Source organism: Phaethon lepturus, unplaced genomic scaffold, assembly GCF_000687285.1.
Source record: "Phaethon lepturus isolate BGI_N335 unplaced genomic scaffold, ASM68728v1 scaffold3585, whole genome shotgun sequence".
Classification (NCBI taxonomy): Eukaryota; Metazoa; Chordata; class Aves; order Phaethontiformes; family Phaethontidae; genus Phaethon; species Phaethon lepturus.
The window spans coordinates 1-18,917 of record NW_010542473.1 but is presented as its reverse complement, the minus strand read 5'-3'; the positions used below and the strand labels follow the sequence as shown (position 1 = coordinate 18,917).

At 41.0% G+C, this 18,917-nt stretch overlaps 1 protein-coding gene across 1 annotated transcript in view; it reads left to right on the top strand.

The window, feature by feature from the left end:
• Positions 1-13,787, top strand: part of LOC104621502 (ankyrin-3-like) — a gene marked incomplete at both ends in the record, with an annotated part of 44,399 nt that extends 30,612 nt beyond the window's left edge. The window contains 4 exons of the mRNA XM_010288015.1: positions 9,916-10,014; positions 10,104-10,202; positions 10,585-10,680; positions 13,685-13,787. Coding sequence (XP_010286317.1) covers positions 9,916-10,014; positions 10,104-10,202; positions 10,585-10,680; positions 13,685-13,787 — 397 coding nt within the window. The remainder of the gene's footprint in view (positions 1-9,915; positions 10,015-10,103; positions 10,203-10,584; positions 10,681-13,684) is intronic.
• Between the last annotated feature and the right edge of the window lie 5,130 nt (positions 13,788-18,917).

The window sequence follows — 18,917 nt, the reverse complement described above, 5'->3', positions numbered from 1 at the left end:
GTGGTTTAATCCTCTTTCCCAAGACTTAAGAGATTGTATGAAATGAAGTAGTCTCCTTTCCCTGAGCTGATACTAAATAGCCATCCGCAAGCATGGTTCTGCAAGTAAAGCCATTGTTCATTTGTAAAGATTACCCCCTACTTCTACAACTTGACTCAGCCTTCATGACTGGATGCCTCTGAATTTCTAAGCCACTTTGTTTTGCAAAGGATAATGAGGTGAGCTATTTCATCATATGGGTACATTCTAGGGAGCTGACTTTTTCTGTTGTCCCAAGTTCAGACTAGACTATTGTTCTTCTGATGGTAAACATTAACCTGTTAGGTTGCCAGTAAATATTGCTCTACTCTACCTTGAAAAATAATATTAGAGAGGAAACATTTAACTCTTGAGGACAAATTTGAAATTCTTTATCACTGTTATCTAATATGAAATACATATATGTGATGGTGGTGCATTTCAAATTTACTTGCCTAAAGATAGTTTTGCCTAAAGTAAGTATTTGGACTCCTAAATAAGAGGCCTGGCCTTCCAAGGTGCTTGGGGATGGCTTTTGAGATCCCAAGCAATGACGCCTCCCACTTCACAGTATTGTTTTTAAGAGCAACTTTGTGAGTTAATTCCAAGAGCCCGTGTACAAATGGTTTATGCTCACTAATGGTGTATATGGTGGTCAGTATTTAACAGTGATGATCCCAGTGTTGATTACTCTTACATTCATGCATTGTCTAGATCTCAGTCTCATACCTTTAGCTGGGTAAGAAATCAGTTGTGATCAAATACTTGGACTGTAGCTGATCAAATCAGCTATAAATGAACCAAGTCTCACCATCTGACCTTCACCCTTTGTGCAGGGCATCAGCTTTCACAACTCTCTGCTAGGTGTGTGTGGCAAGTTAGGTGCTGTGCTTGCATCCCTGAAATGTCTAGGTGTGTCAGACTGTCTACCAATATTGTCATTCTGTCATCACACTGACATCTCAGAAAGGGCTGAATCCATCTTCATCTCTGGCTGCAGCTCAGCTGATTACAATCTGTGGCAGAGAGAAAAGTCATTGTTACGTGATTCTTCTACTGTGTAATTCCACCTGTACCAGCTACTCATTTCAGTGACGTTGTTCTGATGTGAAACTGAAATATTTCTGCTGAAATCCCAGGAGCTTCTCCAGCTTTATACGTTTTTGTAACATACCCTCAGCCTATATTTTACAGACTAATCAGTCTGGGTTCTTATCTGCTAAATCATCCAGCAGCAGATGAGATCCGCCCTGGTTCATTCTTTGCACAATTTCCTCAGATGTGTGTGGTTGCCTTTCTGGAGATAATTCCTACCTGGTTTTGGTTTCTGTAGCAAGACATTGCAGAACCTGCTGTTTTAACGTGGTCGGAGCTGAATAGCCTCCTAGCCTGTACAACTTGTCTGTGAGTGTTTGCTTTTCTCCCACTCTTCTCTGTCCCACAAATAGTAAGCAGTCTAAGGAGACACTTACATTGACAGGTGCAGGTAGTCACGTGGCCCTTTTGCCTGCTCTCCAATGTCCAAATAGGATCCAGTTCTGGACTAGTGGCCTTTCAGTCCCATTAGCATGGTGGAAACGTCTGAGATACTGTCACAGCTGAGAGGCAGGGCATGTTCCTTGGGTCTCGGGGCCAGCCTTGTACAGCTGCACAAGCTCAGGACTGAACTTCAAGCCTGGCATGGTGGCAATGTGGTAGAGCAGGCATGTGACTCTTTAGAGACACACAGAAAAGGGGTTTCAGTTTACCGTTCAGAGATCTCCTCTGGATGGAGCTGAATTTCTCAATTGCATCTCTGAAAATTGTAAAAGTAGGTAAAACCATGCACGGGGAAAAAAAATGCAGTCATATTTGACTGTCTGCAGCATGAATCCTGTCATCAGTAATAGTCATATAATTTTAAAGAAGCCAACCGTTAAGTCCCTTGTTCACCTTCAGTGAAGTTACATCCGTAACTAGTGCAAGTAGAGAATAGTTTCCCAGTACACATTTGCTTCCATGGGACTGCCCCATAGTTGTCAGGAAGTGGGGCAGGGACTCAGGTCAAGCAAAGTCACGGTGAATTCAAGCAGAACTACTTTGTGGTGCAACAGATCATCTATCTGGGAAAACATGCATTATTAATCCTGTAGGTGTCTGTGGTGAAGAAACACCTGCAATGTCTTGTCCTCCTGCCTACCATGATAATTTGCCCTCTTTGCTGTAGGAGACTGTCTGCTCCTTGGGAAGAAAGTGCCCACCTGCCTTGCAGGACTGTGTTAGAGTGGAATGAGCTTGATGCTTATTTACTGGTTTCTGCATTGTCCCATCTGCTGGGTTTATGCAGAGGTGAGCCCTCCAGGCTCCACAGAGTCAGTCATGTGGAGGTCGTCTGCCAGATAGCCACTCACTACCACCTGTGATATAAGAAAAGTGCCAATGCAGTACCATGTATTTTAGCATGGCATAGTTTCTAGATAAACTGAAGACCATCTTGAGTTCCTAAGGAAAGAGCTGGCAAGCTCTGTAGTTCTAGAATGAAGAAAAAGTGTTATGCTGTGAGAAGACCATACCTTGACCTCATGTTCTATGCAGGTGAAGCTTAGATGATTGGCTTGTAAAATAGCAACTCTGTAGTTAGAAGGTCTGTTGTTTAGATGGATTAACTGTTCTATGGGAATAAAAGGTCTGTGCGTGCTGCCTCTAAAACCAGAGGCACTTGGAAAAAAGATACAGCAACAGCTGAGTTGGCTTCAGAAGCACTGTTGCTATGCTTGCATGTTTGCATGATACTGTCCAGCATGTCCAATTCAGATACATTACTTCGGACATACGGTGGCAGAGATGTGGCCACCTGTGCCTTAAAAGTCAGCAAAGCTGCACAGCTTAGAATAGCACTATATCGGAGAGCTCTGCTACCAACAACGTCACCGCTAACCTTCTGTTTTCTTCTCCATTTCGCATCTCTATGCTTTTGTTACTGCAATTATTGTGGTCTAGATGACTGTTCAGTAGTATTTTTTTCTTTGTTTAGATTCTCTCCTTATCATATTTCTCATTTTCCCAGGTTAAGTAAGCATTGGTTATGTCACTCCAGCACAGTATCTGTCAATAGAGGGAGAACACTTAATATCTTAGTAGGTCACTCAACTTCTTGGGTAGGGACCAATGAGTTATCAACTTCCACCTCTGATATGTATTCTTTAATCATCATTTATATATAAACTTGGACTCCCTCTGAAAACATCTAGAGTTTGTAAATCTGATATATGGGAGTTCATACTCCTGTTCAGGTTCTGAGGTCCACACACACGATTGGGGCTTTTCAGGTGATTAGAGAAGATTGGGCAGAAACACATTTTTGTATCTTGAAGATGTAGTGAGGAAGAAAAAAACTTGTGCGTAAGATTAGGTTGTGTGATTAAGATCAGTTCTGGATCTAAAACTTAGAAGCATTTTCAAAATTGCTGTCAGACCTGAAACATTGCAACTGTGATTGCGGTGGTTTCCCTCCCAAGAAATTTTTATCTACGTTGTAGAAAAAGGCATGAAAGGAAGAATAGCTGGTGGTTTTGAAGTCCATTTATTGATGGTGTTATGGGATCCTTCTGGTTCTGCTGCATCGATCAACTAAATAGCCTCTAATCCCAGAGCTGCAGGAGTCTGTCTCAGTCAACGCTGAAGAGTAAACAATGCTGTGTAGCACGCCAGAACTAGTGCTTGAGAGGCCACAAGGCTGCTTCTGCCACTTGAAGATGAGATTTTGTTACGTGGTTTTGAGCCTAGACGTAGACTGAGCTCCAATTGATACGCCACAGAAAACACCTTATTTTAATATGCAAGAAGCAAATAACAGAATGGTGGAAAAGCAGCAACACTAAAATGCGCTTCAGGTGGTGAAGCTTCAGAGCTGCTTCAAGTCTTTTCACATTTAGTAAGCTTTAAAAACTGAATTTAGTGTTCACAGCGGCATGTTAGTGTCCTGCTGCAAAGGCAGCAGGTTTTTTCCATTCTGGCACTACATTGGTGTGTCTGAATTTAGGCAGGTTAAAGAGTTTTCAATTCTGAAACTCTGTGTTATGCAATATGCTTAACACAAGGAATGCTCATCTTACATGTAATACTGGGAGTTAAAAATCAATCTGAAGTCATAGCTGTGAGCAGATATTCCTTCTCTGGTGGTCACATTGAGCCTGTAAAAGCTGTAGTGGTACATGTGATATTGCTTTTGTTGCAGGGCTTTTGTGCTGGGAGTTGGCATGAGTAAATATTGTTTCATGGCTCAGCAGGTCTCCACATGTCATTTTTCAATTGTTTATCCCATTGGATAGGCTTATTGTAGGATACAGTGTTACCGTGATGGACTGGCAAAGGAAGACTGATGAGAGAAGAGTGCTGGTTCAGTGAAGGATGAAGGGCAGGATTTGGAGCTTTGATCTCGTTGCAGGTCATTTTAGTCAAACAGTTCCTACGCTGCACTTGGCCTCTGCTGGGGGAATTGATGGTCTTACAGTCCCTGGCCTGGTGACTGTCTGGGTAATAAAAGCAGTATTAAACTGTCTTATGTTCCTAAAACTGTAGTACTGGTATGAGCTAGCAGTGATTTGAGAGGTCATGATGTTCTTTTGCAGGTTGAGCTGAGCCTTTTATTTCAGATTTGTTCAGGGAGATTTATTCAGGTCTGCCTGCCTTGTTCTGACAGGAGTCCCCTACCAGCCTGAGCACTACAGTGGTTCATAAAAGCAATGCAGTTTTTTCCATTGGAATACCTGATTTTCAAATGCAGGAAGAAATAGGAGGGAGGCAAGGAGGGTGGGATGTGCTATTGAGAAGAATTGCTTTCATACAAAATGAACACTCAAACACAGATCTCTTCAGTACATCTTCCTGGTGCATTATCTCTCTCTCCTTGGCTCGTGGTACTTGTTCAGTTGTTATAGAGACATTTGTGTGGAAATTTCCAGCCTAGTAATGTGCAATAATGAATCTTTGCAAGGTACTGCAACATGTTGGGCCCTGATTCAGCAAAGCAGTGAAATGTGTATGTACACATAGGTTTGCCTGTTTCATTCGATCAAGGCTGGATGCTGTTGTGACCTTTGAAGCTAGAGCATTTTCTAGCCTTATCAACAAAAATACTGTAGCTTCATTGCCTGACATTTACAGCAGAAAAACAAAAACAGAGCAGCTTGAGAGTCAGCATGACTAGAAAGATGCAGTAATTCAAGCTGTTAAGATTTATGGTTATTGCTAGTGGAGGATATTAAAGTAATTCACTGACATGATATACAAGGCTTGTGATCATTTCCCTCAAAAAAAATTGAAGGACAAGAGAATAAGGAATGCTTTGTGTTTGTGTTTTTCATTAGAACTGAAAAGCTCACTATTTCTGATTTTTTTGGGTGGGCACTTACTCTTGTGGCTTTTGATAAGCCCTTCCCAGCTGCTAACTCTCATATTTCTGCTCATCCTTTAAAACGGCTAGAAGCAACATGGCAGCTGGCTGCCAAAAGGTGATGTGCATTAGGGCTGTGTTAAACAAAAGACATAATTTTCTTGGAAGTAATTTTTTTAATACTAGGATGCGTACTAGGTCGCTTACAGTTTATACCAGTAAATATAACTCTGAACCTGAACTGCTGTGCAGAAATGTATAATTATGGGGCTGGTTTTTTTTGTTGTAATTATTAATAGCTATTGAAGCAAAATATTTTAGCCTCCTGGACACATTTCTATAGAGAATGAAACTAGCAAGCTCAAGTAGCCATGAGAATTAGTACTTTTATAGATAATTTGGTTGTGTAATTGCAGAATCTGCCAGTCGGAGCCTTTCAGAAGAGCTAACAGAATATTCGTTTTCAATGAGGATGTTGGGATATAGCTATAAATTTTATACCTTCCTGAGCTAGAAACAGTTGAATGCAGGAATCTGTATCCTAGCTGAGAAGCAATGGATATCCTTTCTGTGTCACAGGCATTAAAAAGACATTTTGCTAATTAGCTTTATTTTGACCAATACCTTCACTACAAACGTTGATAACTATAAACATGAAAGATGTCCTCTGGTGGCTGAGGAGGTCTGACATGCCCTGTGAGATGTGACCCACCATGTCAGATCTCTCTCACTCTGCTATCAGTGGCTGTGTGCTATATTAGGCACTGCCTCATCAAACACGACAGGATATGAGATGACCACAGGGTATGGCAAACTTAAAGTAAAGCTCCCAGGGCCCTTCATGGAGTTCAGACAGGAAACTGGTATTTTGCCACCAGGCTAGCAGGTGCCCACATTGCTACCCAGGACGTGCGTGATGCCTGTAGCAGAGAAGCTGCCTTTCAGTCCGCACGCTTCCAGCTGCCGTACCTGACCAGGTCAGCAGCACTGAAAGCTTCAGAGGAAGCCTCCGTCAGCTTCAGCTGTGGGACACCAAGAACTGTAGCAGGGAGAGTAGTGACCATGTCACCATGGAAATATCATGATTTCTACCATGCATTTGGAGGGAAGAAGGAAAAGTTTTTACTTAGTCTCTGATTTAAACAGCAAACTGGTCAGGATTGACAAAGAGCATGAATAATTACTCCTCTAGCCATTTATGAAGGTACCACATGTAAATCTTTGTATATGCCATTTGTGGAAGGAAATTGATGTTGTACTGCAGTAAATGTCGGGGGGTTGCTAGCTCCTTCTTCAATACTCGCTGTTACAGGTTGGAGAGAGGAGGCTTTACGGATCACTTCAAAGAGAAAGTTGAGATCAGCTGGTCTTGGCGCTCTGATCCTCTCCAGATTTTAATGTTTTAGGGTTATTAGCAGGGGGTTCCCAGCAGGTGGCCCTCAACTTCGGATTTCATCTCCCCAGTTGGTTTTATGATGTCTGATTTTTGCTGACCTTGCAGGTCATGTTAAGAGGCCTATATTTTGAAGGGGGAGAAGAGAGTTAAGTTTTTGTATGAGGAAGTTTCACTGCTTTTTTTTCTAAACCGATGCTTTGATAGTTTGGCCATGCTTTAATCTTTAACTTTGGAACGTATAGGGACAGGGGCTGCAGAAGCTGCGTTTGAGGTATGTGGCTGTGAATATGCTCAGCGTTCTGCTGAAGACTCAAGACCCTGGCCAGCTTAGGGAGCTGTCAGATTCAGACCCCGGGCACTGCTAGGAAGCTGCTAGGCCAACCCTAAACTAACAGTAACTGTAAGATGAGGTCCCAGTGTTCAGCTCATGATGATTACATATTAGGTAGTACTCAGGCTCTTACCACCACGTGCATCTATTCTGTGGGAGAAGTTCCTTGTCATTTGCATCAGATCCAATGTTCATATAAGTTGATGGAAAGTTTCATTCTGCTGATGCCAATGGAATTTGGATCCAGTGCTGTTTCTTGCAATGATTAACTCGTCCTGGTTGTCAGAGCTAGTAGTTTCTTTATATGGCGAAGGGTATATAATTAACTGAAGAAAAAATACACACCCTAATTTAAAGTAACTGGCACAGCTACCACTTCCTAGCATGTGTTAATACAAGTGAAATAGGTAACCTTATGTGAAGTAGTATCAGAGGCAAAGTGATGTGAAGAAAATGATGTGTTTAAAACCATGAGCACTTGAAACTTCACTCTAGTGGAAATAGCTCACATTTGAGGTTTTCTCTTTCTTTCTGAGCAGCTTTGACCTCATGGTTTGAACATGTGGTGTAGTGCTGGCTCTGGAACCCCAGACTGACCTTGGACTTGTCTCCTTAGTGCTTTTGACCAAGTTGTCTAACCTGGCCACATCTTGCTGGCATGGACATTCAAATGACAGATGACAGGCTGCAGCTTTTAACTCCCTGTGTGCCTTTACCTCTTGGGCACCAGGCTTTTCTCAGAGAAGGAAAGCAAAGGCACTTTTTCACTGTTAAACACTGATGAGAGCAGCCAGAGCCTGGTCCATACAAGACCAGTCCATCTTTCAGTGTTTCTACCCACAAGGTTGGCTTTTGGATCTAGTTCCAGATCGTTCAATCCCAAGTAGAGTATTTTCATTCTGGTCATGTGGCTGCCTTGGGCTTTACCAGCAGCCAAGACATGCATCATGGCCCCATTTCCCCATATATGTTATAAGTGACCTTTCTGCCACTGCAATTAATGATCTTGGAGGGCCTCACCTCTTACCTTTTTTCTGAAAGCAGAATTCTTGTAGTTTAACAGCAGTGCACTTTTGCACTGTATTTTACCATGTGTTCAGTGTATTTGTGTTCCTCGTGTCAGATATGATTTTTACAGCCTAGCAATTGATTTTTCAAAACTGGTAATGGAGCATGGGGCCAATACTGCACTGGAAGTCCCACAGAGTAGCAAAAGGACGTATTACACTGGTAGTATAGTTTCATCCTGCTTGCAAAATGGTGAAGCCCCATGTAAACACTGGCTAGGATAACCCTTCTGGCAACTCAGAGTCCGTCAAAGTGGGCCCATGAAACCTGACCTTTAAAAGAGAAAGGAATCCTGATGACTCACGTCAAGAGAGGGGGAAGCCCATTAATCCATCTCTGTGAGCCAAGCAAAGCATCTACTGAAAAGCCCTTGAGCTGTTAGGGTGAGTGGGGGGGAGGTTTGGGGAAAGGTGGCCTCTCTCCATGCCACGGAGAAAAATAGCAAGTGTCCCGTTTAGAGGTAGCCATCTCCTCAACTGTCCTTCGCGCAGCTCTAGATTGATTATGTTTGTTAAGGAAGAAGAGATAGTGTTGTCTTGCAAGGAAGATAAGGCAGGAAAAGATAATTACCTCAAGAAAGATAATCTAAACATTTTTAATATGTTAAGCATCTCAAGTAAGTCCAACTTTTTCAAAACTGCTAACAGTGTTGTCATGGACTGAGATAAGAAAAAGAGCAGCAAGAGCAAGCTTTGGTTCTCTTTGTTTTATTGCATTGTATGTTGAATGTTGATTTAAGTGTTTATTACAATTAACAGGTTTCAACATGCTGTTTGACTTACTTTAAATAGGTGGGTTTGAAAGTGAGCAAGTTCAGAGTCAGCCTAGTGACTCCTGCTTTGCTACCAGGAGTAGTTTTTTAAAATCTTGTCAGGTTTTTAAGTGACATTCTTCTTGTACTACCTGGTTTAAGAAAAGCTTCCAAAATGTGTATACTTACTATAAAAAGCCATTTAGTTGTGTTAGAGCATTTGGTGGGGGAGTCCCAACATTGACAAACATTTTTAGTTTGTCCACTACAATGAAAAATAAGTAATAGGAACAAAAAGGATACATTCCACTTTCTCATCTTTGCAGTTGCCAAGAAAAAGCAATTTCTTCCAGTTTGCATAACACAAGGCCAGACACATGGGAAATTAGACCTTTCTGTCTTAAAGCCTCAATTCACCAGCTGGTGTTCCAGTTTCCGTAGGACTATATTGTTCTGGCAGAGCTGGCAAATCGGTTGCCTTGTGTTAGATTTACCTTCCAGGTGTTTCAGTCAGAATGGATGGGCTGCAAATTGCACTGTAGCCGAGGCAGCCCTCAGCATGCCTGGTTTTTAGAAAGTTGTTATTACTTGTTTGTTTATTTGTTTATTATCACACTGTAGGAGCACCAAGCATGTGAACCTCACTGTGCAAAATATTATACACACATTTATTTAAAAAGGTGGGCTCTGCCCTAGAGACCTGATAGTCTGACCATTGGAGAGAGGAAGGCAAATCTTCAATCGACGTTGCATGTGTTGAATATTACAGAAATAACAAGGCTTCCAGAGAGGTTCACAAAGAATGGGACTTGAATCAACATTCATGAGGAGTGTGGGTTTTTTCAAGGTTGGAGGATTTTTCACATAGGCCAAAGAAATAAACCTTAACAGGATTTTGTCTGTTTCATTGTCTGTGTTTTTTTTGTCAGAGGACATGCAGGATATTCACATTTACTAATTGCTTATGTTCATTCTAGATGGGATACACTCCTTTGCATGTTGGCTGCCACTACGGAAACATAAAAATTGCTAACTTCCTTCTGCAACATTCTGCAAAAGTTAATGCCAAAACGAAGGTGAGTTTTCCGCTTCTGTCTCGCTCATTCTGTGGTGGGGGCTTATGTACCGTGCCCGCTGCAGCCTTTCCCTTTCTCTGTGCCTGCAGAACGGGTACACGCCGCTGCACCAGGCTGCGCAGCAGGGGCACACCCACATCATCAACGTCCTGCTCCAGCATGGCGCGGCACCCAACGAGCTCACTGTGGTAAGTGGAGAGGGGCCACCGTGAGGCTGCCCCTTTCCCCTCGGGCTGAGTCGTCGCACCCCACGTAAAGCATTCGAGCAAGAGAAATGTGGAAAAAATGTGTGTGGTGGGAGAGGAAGAGAGCAGAGGAAGCCTACTGCCATTGCTCCCACATCCTCTATGCCATCATCTCTTCCAAAACGAGAAGAGCAAACATCTGAAAATCTTTTCATTTTCATCCCATTTCTGTAAAGAGTTAAAAACTTCCAGTTATATATCCTACTACACAAAATATATTTATCTCAATTGCCGACACGCAAACATTTATTTGACCTGTGTTGTGCAGTTTCTACATTTAACTTTACTAACATTCAACTTTTGGTGTAAATGTTTCAATTGCTAGAATGGAAACACTGCCCTCGCCATTGCTAAGCGACTTGGCTACATTTCAGTTGTTGACACATTGAAGGTGGTGACAGAAGAGACCATGACTACAATTGTAAGTACAGCTTAGTTCAGCAGTGAATGGAAGAATTTTTCCTAAGCCAATGTATTCAGCTTTGTTTAGTTACATGTCTACTGAGATTCCAGTTTAATTTCCACCCATTTCCTTTTAGCAATATAAAGTGGATATGAAGTCAAATATGAGCAATGTATTTTTAAGGTAGTAGACATTATTAGGATGTGTGCAGAAACAGTACCAACCAAGCAGAAGATGGACAATGTAAATGACTGGTCATAGCTGCAATTTTTTTCTGCACATCTTGTTTAGAGCACAAACCACATGAATACAGGCTGGTTTGTAGTTGAAAAGACATTCCTACAGACTTGTGTAAATGGAAGCTGCTTCTGCCTTTTGAGAGGGTTTGCCAAGGGACTGATGTATAATGGCTTGTATTTGGCCTGGGAACCTATTCTGATCTAAAAAGTGGTTGGAATTTATTTAAAAGCACCTTGTTGTGTAGTTTCTGGTGTCTTCTGAAAGATGGCGGAAGGCTGTCTTCTGCAAGCAGCCACAGTCAGCTCCTGCAACCCCAGATACCCATTCACTGACGTATGCGTGGACTCCAGCTCGTCTGTCTTGCCTCTCGGGAAGACTCATTGCAGTGTTAGCCAGGAGAGATTAAAGGGACTAGCAATGGTCAAACATTACCTGCTGTCAGAAAAATGGCGATTCACAGTGTCCAAAATATTTCTCAGGTCTTTTGTTCATTAACGTTTTGACAAATTGCTCCATGAAGAAAACAGTTTTATGTGGTGTGGAGCCTCCATGCACCACCATAGTAGTAAAGCCAAAATTGGGTCTTAAGAACATAAATTCAGAGCATTGGCTCCAAATTTACTTTTTACTTTCTGCAACTTTTTTTTTTTATTAAAAAGAGAGAAGTATGTGCACATATGCATTTTTAGGCGTATCAGAGACAGAAAACAGTTACTGTGTGTTCCATGTTTTGTCATCACCCATTTGTGTGGTCTGTCAGTGCAAGCAGGTGGTTGCAATATGATGAGCATTTGGGATGACAGGCAGATTTTAGCTCTGCTGCTGCATGAGTCTTTTCTTCCTATGACTTCCGTGGTCTATAATTCAGTAGCTTACAGAAAACCCACCAGACAAAAGACAAATTTCGTAACAATAAAACATAAAGGAATATGTCAGAAGATAATAGAGATTTTTTTTCTTAGAGCTTTTGTCTAGGTTTTCTCAGGAGCACGTTACTCTGTAGAAAGATTCCAGAATAGTTTTCCACAGCCTGAAAAATTTGATGAAGATTATTATACGGGGTAGCATAAACTTGAATGATTGTCTAGTATACAACTAAGTAGCTGCAGGAAAAGTAAAACCACATTTTTATATTAAGAACTCCCAGTGACATAAGGTTATTCTTAAGCTTGTAGAACCAAGAAACTGGGGGAGTTTGTGCTGCATAAGATGACTGATCTTATCAGAACATGATTATGTTCTGTAGATGAAGAAGAGTAAAGAGATGGTGGGTCAGGCTGTGAATTGTGCGAGAAGAAATGTTAGATGCTGCAAGGCCTATACTACCCCAAATACCTACTGTCAAGAGAAGCCCAGAAATAATTTCCATTAAAATCAGAATATGCTGCTTATCAGTCACAAGTGTGTAATTGTCAGACTTTGGAAGTCTAGACATGAAATCTGATTTACAGCTGAGGGTCTTAAAAACTCAGTTTGCCTGCTGAGACTTACTTTTTGAGACCTGTGGCTAAACAACTCCTAAAGGCAAATTTAATGAAACCAGGGATAAACATAGCTAATTTTACTAAAATTTATACTCAAACACAATAAAAAAATCCAGTAGTGCCTGGAAAAAAAAAAAAAGTCCTGTGATTTTGCTAGTTTAACAGCAATGTGTTAAAAAGCTTTGGAAGTAATTCCCACAAAATTAAATAATTGTGAAACTTTTTATAAGTTTTGTGATTGAGCATGTGGGAGCTCTTCTGCCTGTATCAAGTGACGACAGTTGCCCAAGAAATGTGAACTGCCAAATGAGTATTCATGAGGCCAGAGAAGAACTGAAATATTTTAAAATAAATGAAAATGGAAAAGCTATTTTGTCCTCCTGAACTTGTTAATGCCTTCTTATTCATATATGAAGGATGAGAAGTAATGGTGGTTAAAAATAATGTAATATAAAAATCATGGGTTTTGTTGTTTGTTTTATTTTTTTTTTAATTCCACTGCACTCCTTGACTGGTAACTCAGCAAGGTCTCATGTGTGACCTAAAATTTAACCAGTGCTTGTTGTACTGTACCTCAAGTGGAGAGTACAGTGTGTGTGTTGCTCATGGTATGCACAGGCATTCTAGGAACAGATTTCAGGCATTCATAACATTTTTTTTTTCCTGCTTCTAATTTTTTTTTAAATTGGTCTTTGAGTCTGAATCAATATAAGCATCAGGATGAAAATCAACCAGCCACTTCTTAAAGGATATGATTTAGCCTGCATGTGGTTACAATTGTTCTCATCTGTGGGAAAAAAACACAGTCATGCTGAGGCACCTCTGAAAAAATTCACATAGATTAAGCCTGCTCCCAAATTGCAGCATTTTTCTAATGACAAAGGATAAATACTTCCCTCAGAAAGTTTGGTTTAAATAGAGATGATGTGTTCCTGCTCAAAATTTAGATGATTATTTAAAGAGTTCTTACTAAACCCCTTAACATGAAACTTTTTTCAGTGTATTTGTTTCTTCTCTTGATATCACCATCTTCTAGGCTTTCAGCTCATGCTTTTTCTGCTGTGAAAATATGAATATATTTTAAAACGCAAATATAATATTGCCCATTTCTGTAGTCTTTTTAATGTATAGTTCAGTGCATCTATAAAAAGAAAAGTGAATAAGAAGCTAAAAAAAATCAATCTTGTTTTGCTAACTGCAGATAAAAAATATGTCCTGCCTTGCATTTAATTTTCAAAATAACTATAATTTTGGGAAGAATTATGTCTGTACTCTGAAATGATTTTTTTCTTTGACAGACTGTTACAGAAAAGCACAAGATGAATGTACCTGAAACCATGAATGAAGTTCTTGATATGTCTGATGACGAAGGTATTAAAAACTCCTCTTGCTTATTTTTCAGTCTTTTGCTATTGTAAGAAATGTTTGTTTAAAAAAAACCCAGTGAAACAGTACAGTATTAGTTGGATACGTCTTTGCACATTAGTTACTGTTTTACGTTGATTGTTTTGTTGACGCATTCATACTCTATGCTTTTATTTAATTATTTTGTTTATTTAAATCATGCAGTTCGTAAAGCCAATGCCCCTGAAATACTCAGTGATGCTGAATATTTGTCAGATGTTGAAGAAGGTATTTGTGCATTTTTGTATTGCAGTGATATTTAACTTAAGCCTCTTCCTTCTATTTCATCTATCTGAAAATTAATCCTTTCAAATAATTTTCTTATTATCCCACTAACAATAATTTCTGCTTTACAATTAAGAATGCTTGGAAAAATTCTTTGAGCTATTCCTGATAATACTCTAATTTTTTCTGAATGTCTTACTCCCAATTTTTTAATCAAATTACCCCCAGTTTCCTGGAATACTCCTTTTGCTGCTGCTTCTGTAAAGCAGAGAATTGTTTTATTATTGTAACTGAAAAAATAAATATAGGATAAAAGGGTCAAATATCAAAACATATTGGATTAAATAACTGATAGTGAAAGTAATTGCAGAACAAATGATTTTTTAGTTGGGGTTTGTTTTTGTTTTTTTTTTTTTTAATTCTGATGTGGATTAAACTCTGAAATGGTTGATTTACACTGATAGTGGACACTTAGCCTGGAAAGAAGTTATTTTCAGGGTGAGGTTTTTTTTGTTTGTTCTGGGTTTTTTTTATGTGTATAACATTTTAGTCATGATATGTGGTAAAACCACATCAGACTACTTTTGTCTTTAATATAAGAGGATGCTGCATTGGACTCAACATGTTGGCATTTGTTAGGATTAAGAAAGTAGTTTGTAGCTGAGACTTCATCTGTATTATCCTGCAAAGTGATGTTGAAATCTGTGAGAACAGCAATAAAACCCTCTGTTTTCAGCACCTTTAATAAGTCTCTGGAGCTATTGGCACTAGCAACCTGCCTGTCCCAGCTCACTCCTCAGTGCTGGGCAGGCTTGACATGGCTTCAGTGGTCCTCAAGTATTTAAAAGTCCTTTGGCAGTTGCTTCCCTCCTCTATATCAGCATCCTCTGTTAGGTCAGACCTCTCCTGGTTTGGATGTGCAGGAGTCCATGAGAGTTTCACCAGGAACTGCAGGTTTCCAGAGGCCATGGCAGGATTAGGTTCCCAGTGGCATTTTGAAACAGGAAGGTCTTGAGGTGATGAAGAGGATGAGTGTCCTGAAGGCTTTTTTGTGTGTCCCAATTCACTTGCATTAGAGCTGCAGTTTTTTCTTCTCTAGTAGGAGAACAAGTGACTGGGTTAAATTTTCTTGTGCTTCCTTAGTTAATCTCTAGTGATATATTTACTTTTAATTTTCATAGCATTTAAGCAGTAAGGTGTAAAAGCTATTTAGCTAAATTCATCATGTGCAGCTTTTGTTTAATTCATGCATTGAGGCTTTTGGTTTGTTTTCAGTTTGTCATTGTGTTCCCATTGCTGCAGTTCCAACTGGATAGTGTTCTTACCCTACACCTGTGTTTTACAAATAGCTCTCTTAGGCTATTGTATTGCTCAAAATACTGTATTGTTTTAACTGACTGGAACCCTGATGCATAACAGTGTTAGTTAATGGAGCAGTGACTACCGCCGTATCCCATGGCACAGCATGTGGTGAGGTACAGATGAGAAACACTCCTGTATGGAATCTGAACTTTAGAACCAAAGATGTAAAACGTGTCTTTTAATATACAGGATCATTTGTTAAGGCCAAATGCAAAGCCTGCAGGGATGTGTGAGATCTGTGGTAGGTTTTTAGAGTCACTGACTCTCAGTTTAACTAAAAACAAACCAAACCAAATATTAAGAATGCAGGTAATACAATCAATTCCTTGCCTAGAGACTGTTCTGCACCCTTGTTGTTACTAAGGGAGCCAAGAGACTGGTTTATATATAACAGGGTCATTTTCCAACCAAACACTGAAAAGGAGTGCTCAAATCAAGTGATAGGTATTTTATTAATCTACGCTGAAGCATTCCACTGTGCAAGAACATGTGCCGAATTACTGGCTTTGAGGTAATAACCACTGTCTGTCTCTCTTTCCTGACTTGCACATCTGTAAAGACAATATACCAATGCCCATCCCCACAGCTTCTCAGTGTTGATAGGGTATTTACATATAATGCATCCACTTATGCTGTGGAAATTAATCTGCTCAAGATGGTAATGCACGCTGACAAATCTCATAGCCAGGGAGCTGACTTCCAGGCGAGAGAAGGGCACAAATTTACCACCCATATCCGAGCTCTCCCTCACTTGGCTAACGTTGATGTCATCAGCCAAAACTCTTCAGCAAGAGAAACTTGTTCAATGATTTCTTAATATGCCACAATCCTCAAGGTTTCTCTCATAAGAGCAATTGAAGCCTTGGAAAGTGGAGTCTCAGAGCTCAGAGACAAATGTCAGGAAACTATTTCCTTGCATTTATGTCTTGCTGTGCCCACTAAATTAGTATTTACAGAGCAATTGTTTAATTTTTCTTCCCTGCTGAGGACAGTTTGGTTTGGAGTCAGACTGGTTGAGAGGACAGACCTTTTCTTCCTTTTCCTAGACTACTCTAGCAATTCTGCCCAAATGAGGTTAAGTGCTGGGAAACTGCTACACCACAAAAAAGAAATGGTGGGTTTTTTTTTTTTTTGGAAGATGAGAACATGATTTTGTGGGGAAAAAAATGAAGGCACATCTCTGTATATAGCAGAAAGTTTGTAGCAGAATATAGAGCAATTCTGATGCACACTGAACATATGCTCTGCTTTTATTTTTAAAGAGATTGCAAATCTTATAAATGTGAAACCTGAGACTGCAAGAACCAGGTCTTCCCTCTTACTGTCTCCAGATGTGAGCTTGCACCCCACACCCTGTGTAGCTGCTGGGAGCCCCAGCGGTGCGCCCCGTGGCCACGGGGCTGGTGGGGAGCCAGGAATAGGCCATGCTGAAGCACACCCCAAGCTGTCTGCGGGAGGCCTGGAAGGAACCCCCTCGCATACCCAGCTTTGGAGCATCCCTCTGGGTGCGTGCGAGAGCTTTGAGCTGGTGGAGGAAGCTGAAGCCCTGCTGCAGCTGCCACAAGCCAGCAATGAGCTCTGTCACAACAGCCCCCGCAAAAGCTGCCGCTGCTGTTTTGGAGGCGAAGGGACAGCAAGCAATGGAAGCTGATACAAAGAGGGGTGAGACTATGTGAGCAGTGAAGAGAAAAAATCCAAACCAAAAAACAGTTCAGGTGTTGAGAATTTAGGCAGTCATTGTTGGAGAAATACTTATCGTGGAGTTTTTTTTTTGGTTTTTTTTTTTGTCTTCAGTAGATAACAAACTTTTGGGTGTAAATAAGGACACTGTTTTAAATCCATTTAATGGGGATTCCTCTCAGTAGGAGTAAGTATGATGCTAATTAATCCCTGGCAGATTAGACAAATGTCCTAAAAAGACACGAGTGCACTCTGCCTGATCCCCAAAGTAGGTGCTGAGGTACAGCAGTTGAAGTGCTTTTAACACAGGTCAGGGCATCCCCTTGCATGAAAGTCTGTTATTGATCATTGTACGATGGGGTGATTTATTATATTTTTATGCTCAGAGTTTTCTGAGTTTCTTTGTCTCCATAAAATTTTAGAGACTAATAGAAGTTTCAGGAGTTTGGTATTGGCTTTTCTTGAGAAAAGGTGACAAAGGTGATGAGAGGTATGGAAAAGCTCGGGGAGAAAAGAGTAGATAGAGTAGGACTGTCTATCCTAGAAGAAAAAGCTGAATTGAGCGATGGGCTAGAACGTATAAAATAGCGGGTGGCAAAGTGAGCAGTAATGCTTGCTGCTTCTCCAGAAATCCAAGAACATGGGGCATCAGTGAAACCAGCAAGGGGCTGATTCAGCTTAAATTAAAAAGGCTGCACTTCCTGCAACAGGTAGTTGAATTGTGACTCCCACATCCGCGTGTGGGGAATGCAAAAAGTTTACAGGAGTTTGAAGTGTAATCGGAAGAATTTAAAAAGGTGGAGGGTGGGCAGAACACCTATTCATGACTATACAAACCTCTTGCAGCTTTACAAAATGTGTTCTTAAATCACTGCCAGCTAGAAAAATGTCCCGGAGGACTTCCACTGTTTCATGTTCCTGTATGCTTCTGTGAAGTGTGGCTGCTGTCAGGGACAGGGTATATACTAGGGCTGACAGGCTTTTGCTTTGACCTACTGCCGCTGTTCTTTCCTGGATTTTGAAGGGTTTTCTATACTTGTGGTAGCTATGCTTGCCCGCTGTTAACAGGGGCATCATCTTTCTTCAACACATAACACGTTATGAAGGGCAGGATGGCAACTGCAGCAAAGCAGTATTGTCTTTCTTTGGTTTTTGCTTTTTCATCAGTGCCTCACTTCTTGGGTATTTCTCTATCATTTGTGTTCAGAGGTGAATTTTGTCTTCACTTTTCCATGGAACCTTTCTGCAGGAATACAGTATGCTGTGAGCAAACACTGTGCTCCTTACCTGAAATGCAGAGGATTAGGCTGTGGCACCTAATTAAACAGAGTGCGGTTGCTGAAACGTGCACCACCCATTTTGCTCCAGCCTCCCACGATCACAAAACAATGTCTGGAATTCTTTGAAATTACCACTCCTAGATGCAGCTTGTCCTTTGATGAGAACATTTCATCAGAGTGATCGTGCTCCAGCTGGATTAGCTGCAGAGCAGGAGAATAGCTAACGTATTTTGCAGCTCAACTGGAATAGCACTTTATCATTCTCCACCTTGCCTTTGACGAATGATGCTCCTAAAGAAAATGCCTTGTCTTTTCCTTACGGGGGCACAGTGCTCATCTTCAGGTGGTGTAAGGGCAGAAGTTTCTAAATTTACTTGGCCTGGTTAGCAGCGACTCAAGGTTGCCCGAATCTCTGACCCTCCCTGGCCACTCTGTCACCTCCCAGGCCACAGTCTGGTTTTGTTTTGTTTTGTTTTTTTTTCCCACCCCTCAAGCACCTGAATTTTCTCTCGGGACACAAGCAGCCCACGCTGGGGGTGGCGGGGGCAGCCCCCAGACCCCACCGTTGGCACCCACGGAG